Source organism: Lutra lutra, chromosome 9 (assembly GCF_902655055.1).
Source record: "Lutra lutra chromosome 9, mLutLut1.2, whole genome shotgun sequence".
Classification (NCBI taxonomy): domain Eukaryota; kingdom Metazoa; phylum Chordata; class Mammalia; order Carnivora; family Mustelidae; genus Lutra; species Lutra lutra.
The window spans coordinates 23,897,155-23,904,568 of NC_062286.1; the positions used below are offsets into that span (position 1 = coordinate 23,897,155).

General features: G+C 49.9%; 1 protein-coding gene across 1 annotated transcript in view; it reads right to left on the minus strand.

The window, feature by feature from the left end:
* The window catches only part of ALK (ALK receptor tyrosine kinase), a 676,514-nt gene extending 671,656 nt beyond the window's left edge, over positions 1-4,858 (minus strand). The window contains exon 1 of the mRNA XM_047745310.1: positions 3,209-4,858. Coding sequence (XP_047601266.1) covers positions 3,209-3,914 — 706 coding nt within the window. The 5' untranslated portion in view covers positions 3,915-4,858. The remainder of the gene's footprint in view (positions 1-3,208) is intronic.
* Between the last annotated feature and the right edge of the window lie 2,556 nt (positions 4,859-7,414).

Below are 7,414 nucleotides of genomic sequence, written 5' to 3' on the forward strand. Positions count from 1 at the left end.
AGAAGCAAGATGTCAGAACATCTACAAAATAAGCCAAGAAATAGGGCTGTGAGCAGTGTGGCAGACATCTTTTCTGAGGTTTGGACTGGCCCAGAATGATGTACCAAAATTCATATAGTCTCAGCAATGGCCTATCTACCCTTCTACCCCTTCTACTTTCCATAAATGAATGCTTTGAAATAGTGATCCCATTTTTTAATTCAAAGCAACCCACAAAGAAAAAACATTTGCATGTCATGCATTAGGAGGCCTCTCAGACATCCCAAACCACAAGCAATACAAAATAACTGCTTTATCCTGACTGGGTGCTTTTCCATTTTGATCACATCCCTGGTCACGATCCTGTTGAGATTCAGGAAGCTATCCTCAGTCTGAAACAAATGGGCTGCTGCAGGCCAGTCACCACAAGGAGAGTGGGCAGAACACCCTTCCTCTCCTCTCCCCCCCTCACAGTTAGCCCCATCAGCAAGCTTGTGCCCCTCTAGACCAGATCACTGGTCATTTGCGCAGAAGCAGGAAGAGGCAAACTGAGCTGTGCCTATTTTCCCTTTGTCTGCTTGAGGATCCTATGTCACAGAGGAGTTGAATGCCTTTTCTACGACACGAGCCTATATAAAAAGAATAAACCCATTCCCTCAAATGCAACAAACAGTAAAGTCAACCCCAGTGTGAGAACCTAAGCTTGAATTTTCAGACAGGAAAGTGAATGGAACCACATGATTTATGTTGCCCCAAACATAAATCATGATAGAGCAGGGTGTGTCCACTCCCTCCACGGGGAGGTCTGTGGTGGAAACTGTATCTGAATGAGGCTGGGGAGGCAGTGGAAAGACAAGAGGCTAGTCCTGCATGGCCAGATGCCTAATGGGAAACAGCATATGCCTCGGAGCAGGACAGCCCAGCCTGTTCCAAGTGTGATCACTACAAGGCCCGAAGTGCTTTTCAATAAGCTGCCTGTCTCCCTGCAGGTCACGGGGAGCTCATCCAGTTACACTTACTGTCTTATGTGATCCCATCAATAATCATTTGATCCCAATGCTGCTGAAAAATGCTTGGCTAAAATTTCTAGCCTTTTAATGACAGAATCCTGGCTCTTTCTGAAAACAGCAGTGCTGGATGTGTCATATGATGCATAAGGCCTTGGTCCAACTGCCAAATGGACTACGATGAGACTTGGGAGGACCTGGGACACTCACAGAGCGTCCCCACTGGCAGCAGCAGACAAGCTCATGAAACACGCTCCTCTCTACATGAAAGTCCCCTGCTCAGCAGCTTACCTGAGGCTTGACTGGAGTATATTCTTCAAATGCACTAAGTATATGAAGCTTCAGAGACACGCACTGACAACTTCATGCAACCTGCCTGTTTACAGTAGGCAAGTTTAGGGCCATGGAAAGAACCCCTTTTATCTGTCACCAACATCTCACAATAGCTGATCTAGACTGCTGGGCCCATGGTCATTTGACAAGAGGTGACAGGAAAAGCTCCAGAGATGCTCACTGACACGAAGGGAGAAGAAACTCCACATTGCCCGAGAAGTCATCTCTAGACCCATTCCAAGTACCGTGGGCATTTAGAGAAGACGCTCTACATATAAACCACAGAAGCCAGGCTGACATAAAGCACAGCTTTTCTTCACGAAAGTATCTGTGGTGAGACCACAGTATCAGTCTCCTAGCTCAGTTCACAGAAGGCGCCATCACACTCATCAGACCCTGTCTCTTACTATCAATTCTGCCTCTTAATATAAATTCCAGCCCTGAACACAAAGGGGTCATCTTAGGTGCCAGTGCCACCAACGCTAATGCTGAACTATGCATCCAGACTCAGGGACCACATACCATTAGGTTCCGTGTGTGTGCTATGACTGAAGAACCTCAGCCTGTAAATGAACCTGCTTCAGCAGTGTAGTGGGTGTGGGGGAGAGTATATGTGTGCACCGGGACAAGCATGGCAGATACTTGTAGCTCTACAGTGGGCTCTTTTCAGTGCTCTCCATCCAATTAACGCTAGACATTAGTAACCAGTGGAGCATAAAAATTTCATTTATTTCTGATGATGAGAATGATATAAAAGAGGCTGGGTTTGCTCAATGGAATTAGTGTAGGCTTTTTAAAGGCATGATTTCTTTTCTGTGCTTTCTCATTCATTTACATGGTGTATTTTATTCACTGAGCCTTTCCCCAATGGTCTTAGAAGAGAAACATCCATTCAAAACCACCTGGTTTTCCAGTCAAAGAATACTATGGGAAGAGTTAGAAGTAAGTGCCTGCACACACACACACCCAACTCAGTGAATAGGAGAAGAAAATGAGAGAGTAAACGAAACAGAAACCTCATTTCAGGAGTCTCCAGCAGAGAGATCTGCAGTGAAACAGGCCTGCCAGAGACTGTCACCCAGAGCTGCTACTGCGGACATACAAGCTAAGAATTAGAGGTTGGGGGGAGGGAGGCTAGCAGGAGAAGAAAGAGAATTCAACTATTGTCTCTCCTGGCTTCATACTTACTCCCTCAAAGGGAGACAATCTTGGCAAGTTTGCTCCCTCTTCTTCATATCTCCCTCCTGACCCATGTTCCTTATTTCTTCTGGGGCTCTCCCAACAACATCTGAGAGGAAAAACAGGAGGCTGAGAGTGGCCAGCACATGGGCTCGAGAAAAGGGGCAGAAAAATTAATGAAGAGGCAATCCCTAGGTAAGCCAACATTTGAAAGGGACAGCTAGGTAGGATTCAACAAGATGAAGAAGAGTTCTATGTTCTCTGAGAATGTGTACTACATTTCCCACATCTGTGATGGCCAGGAAGAGGAACAAGGGGAAGGGAAGATGGACAAGAGTCTTGAGATCTAGAGCTAAGCTTAGAACACAGAAGTAATAAGGGCATTTCAACCATCCAAGGGGCCCCCATTAGAAGAGCATCTCATTTTGGCTAGAACCCCATGTAAGTCGGTAGATAGAGGCATTCTGCCAATAAGAGAAAACTTTTCTCCCAACTTGGTTGCTGGAGAGGAAGGAAAACCCTTGGGGAGTGACTGTGTTCAAGAAGAAAATAAGAAAATATGGTCTAACGGGAGAAAGGAGCCTTGTGGAAGGAGGAAAAGAGCTAAGAACCAGAGACTGGGTTTTGGAAACAGGGGTTAGTTGACAGCGGTTGCAAACTGCTGTGTCTAAAAATACAAAACCCGACACGTTCAGGCGGGAGCTGCTCACCCGTCCCCAAGATCTGGAAGAGAAGGCGGGGCTGGGAGGCGCGGATCGCCGCGGACAGCCTTCCCTCTCTGCCCACTTCGGAAGACTTCTTCTCCGGCATCAGGCGGATCCTCAGCCGCCCTTCACCATGGTGAATCCACCAGCTGAACAGCTCGCTGAGGTTGAACTGGAGCAGTCCCGCAGTCCCCTCCTCTGGGGGCCCGACGCAGCCCTCAAGGATCGCCTCCTCTCCCAGCTCCAGCACCAGCTGCTTGGCGCGCCGCAGCTTGCGAACCGAGCCGCCCTTCAGCACCCTGGTCAGCGTCCGTGTAGGGGCGGGGGCTGGTGAACTGGGGCCTTCTGTCCAGGAGACCGCGGGCGGTGGCCCCACCAGCTGAAGAAGTGGGGCGCAGTCTAGAGCCAGCGAGCCGCGCGCCTCCGTCCGGCCAGCCCTCGACTCCGACCAGGACGAAGGCGGCAGCAGCAGGTCCCGGGCATAGACGCGGAAGAGCGAGGGCACCACAAAGTCCACCGCCAGGCTCTTCCTCTGTAGACGTGAGTAGCTGAGCGGCTCCCGAGGCTGCAGAGCTGGCCCCATGGCGGGTGAGCCCACGAGCTGGCCGGTCCCGGTCCCGGTCTCCGTCTCGGTCCCGGCGCCTGAGCCCGAGGCTGCCACTGAAAGCAGCAGCAGCAGCAGCAGCAGCCCTAGGAGCTCTAAAGATCCCATTCCGCCAGAGAAGCGTTGTTTATACTAGAGTTCCCACTATCCAGCCTTGCCCTTCACTTCCCCTCAAATTAGAAGGGTCCTTAGTTCTGCCAGGCTCCTTCCACCTGATCTCTGGGGGATTATGCGTGCACTCAATGCTCTCCTTTTCCTCCAACTGCTAGGAGGCAAGGAGGAGTCTCAGTAAAATGGGGCTAGAAGCTCAGGGGCGTGTCAAGAGACCCTGAGCGCCTCGGGCTCAGCAGCTGGGACCCTGTGCCTCTGGCGCGCCGAGACGAGTGCCGCGCCTTCGTCTGTAGCTTGCTGTGCTCCGAACAAGAGAAACTACTATGGTTGAAGGGAGGCGGCAGCAGGGTACCGTCCTCTCCTGCCCCCCGCAGCTTGAGCTGTGGTCTGTCTGCTCTCCAGCAGCCTCCAATCCTCCGCAACTTTCCAGCTGAGAACGATGGCTCCGAGCGTTCTGGTGTCCTAGCTCCTTCCTCTGCACTCCTTTCGGCTTCTGAGCTTCTCTCCCTTAGTGTAGGGGAAAACCCGGGGCAGGGGTTGCTTTCTCGCGCACCCTCCTGCAACCCTCCGCAGCGGGAAGTCTGCGGATTGCACTGCTCGCTGAACTTCTGGGCTTGAATCGAGCCTCCGCGCTGTGAAGGAGAGGCTCAAGCCGCCGCCGTGCCAAGTTTGCAGCGTCCTTGCTCTCCCGCGTCTCGTCTGCTCAGACTTCTCAGGCACCGAAGCGGCCCCAGCGGCAGCAGCCAAATGAAAGCATTCCGGCCAAGAGAGCCCAAAATCTAGCTGCCCCTCCTCACCCAACGGCAGCCGCCCCCGCCCCGGCTTCGGGTGGCTGAGCAGAGGGCAGCCGAAAGGCGCCTCTGTGCTGTGCGACCCTCAGGACAGTGGCGACGGGATGTGCCAGCTGCTACCTCTGCTGCCACCCCCGGAGCCGCTGGATCGCATCTGCCTGGGCGCCCGCCACTTGCAGCTGGCAGAGTCAGGAGCTCGCGCCGGGAGGGGGCGGGGCTGTGATGGGGGCGGAGCTCGAACGCCAACTCCGCGCCACTGCCAGGCTCACCCAGGCCCGCCCCTGCCCCGCTCGCACCCGCCAACCAATCGCGCGGCTAGATGGGATTCTATGCAAATCTGCAGAGGCCTCGGCATTCATTGAGAAAAGCACAGGGCCCGCCCCTCCCTCCCTCCATCCCTCTCCCCTCTCTCCTTCCCTTCCTCCCGATTCCCTGCCCTATTTCTCTGCTGTGTGAACAGGAGCGTGTTTTGGATAAATGGGAGGATTGGAAGTGGCCTTTGCAATCAAGCACTCTCCCTAATTATGCATTTAAGAGATTAAACGGGTCCGACTTCAAAAAATCTGGTTCTGGAATAAAAGTGGAGGCGAGGGGAAGAGAGGAGTGGGAGGAGAGGCAGCACGACATTGCCAAAGCCAAGAACAGCTTGGATTAGGGCCCTGAGATAGAATCTTCCCTGACCCTTCCATTATTTAAACGCATTCCTGGGAACCTGGTGGTTCTGCCATCCACACGAAGAAAAGTTAGCAGTGTGGGGGTAGAGTGACGATGATCTCTAAGAGTTCTTCAGCTACAGCAAGTACATTTCAGACCTGTCAGTCATCCTGCATTTTCTCAGAATGGTGCTTGACCATGTGTCACCTCTTTTATTCTCTGAAAGGTAAATATTTTAAATTTCAGCTTTAGCGATGAGACAACTGAGTTGCCAAGATGGTAATTGATTTTCTTTGGGTCACACAGTCATATGTGCATTCCAGGCCCCCCCTCGTGTGCTCTTATTCATACTTCCTATCCCTCTATGAGTAACAGGCCGAGAAGATCTAGAGGTGACTTAGTTGGAAGGAATAATGATCCTACACTTGCTCACAGCTTTGGGAGTGAGAGTTCATTACCAAAGACCATTTTTTATTCATCTGTAAAGTAAGGACTATACCTCTGGTTTCTCTTTCCCTTCATCTCTCCTGAGCTGCCAACACAGAATTCAGATAATGGCTGTGTTTATAACAAGTGGTTCACTAGGACCAAAGACCATAGTATTAGGTTCACATAAATCCCCTCCGTTCCTTCTTGTCAAAGGTTGATTGTCAAGTCTTGTGCTGTCAGAGCAAAAAATAAGGCAATAGCCTCCCTGGAGGAGCTCACAGCCTGCAGGACAGTGGAGAAGCTTCCTCATAGAATCAGAGCACAGAGCGGAGTTGAATGTCTCTCAATGAGCTGCAGAGTGCCGCAGGACGGCCCTCGCTTCCAGGAGGTGGTGGCCAAGCAGGCCTCTGCTCGCCCAGGCCAGGCTCCTTAGAGCACTGTGGTATTGCCTTTGGCCACTGGAAACCTTATAACAAAAGAAACTTAATTCCAGGAATATTTTGCTTCCTGCTGTGTGTTTGATAACTCACTTAATTTGACAGGTAACTGGCCTCCCTCTGGAACTCGAACTCGGTACACAGCCTTTAACAAGTTTAGCAAGTTTAACAAGTTTAACAAGGCTTGTTAAAGCCTTAGGCTCTCTGACCCAAGGAGAGAAAGGATGCTCCTACCTTGGTAAAGGAAGAGAGGGAGGGAGAAAGAGAAGAGGAAGGAAAGGTAATATGTTGGTTAATACTTCCCTAGTAGGGGGGCATATATGTTTGGATTTTCACCAGATTTCACTGGCATGCATACTAATAGAAGAAAAATTTTCTATCTGAAATGTTAAAAAAAAGACTCAAATGTAGGCCCTTTCACTCCATTCCTTATTCTCTATATAATTCTTGTCCAAAGTCAAATTAATTGGAGTAATTTGTCAAGAACTATGAATCGTCTGCTACAATCAGTGGCCACTAGGGGGCGGCAGAGACCTGAAACTTCAGAGGAGCCTCCAGGGTTTACCCTTCTCCCAGGTAATATCTGGGACCACTGGCTTTGCACCTAGTGCAGACATGGGTCTCAATTAATTCTCAAGTTTTTATGAATTCTTTCAAATTTCCCCTGAAGGAGAAACAGTGCTCATCCTTGTACATTAAATCACACCAAATCTAAAAAATGTTCCCTTTTTGTTAATTTTAAAAGGTTGGCAGGAATGAGTATTGATAGTCTGTTGGTCACTACACATGCATCTGAGGAGTGTGTGTGTGTGTGTGTGTGTTTCACATCACACAATGGCCTTTTGGGGGAAGCTTTGTATTATTATTTTCATCACAGAGACAAAAACAGTTAAGGTTCAGAGAGGCAAAATAATTTGCCCAAGGTCAAATAGCAAGCAAATAAAGCCACTGGAATTCAAACCAATGATTCTTTTCTCTGAAATTTACACATCCCTCTGGAACAAATTAGGCCTTTTCCTCACGCTTACAGCTATAATGTTGACACTTCTAACCTATATCTTTGCCATCTAGAGGAAGGGAGATGAGAAAGTGCAGTTAAGAGCAAATAGGGGAAATACAGACAGGGATAAAAAAAAACAAAGTGTGATCGAGTGACGGCTAACATGTCTTGCACACCTATTATGGG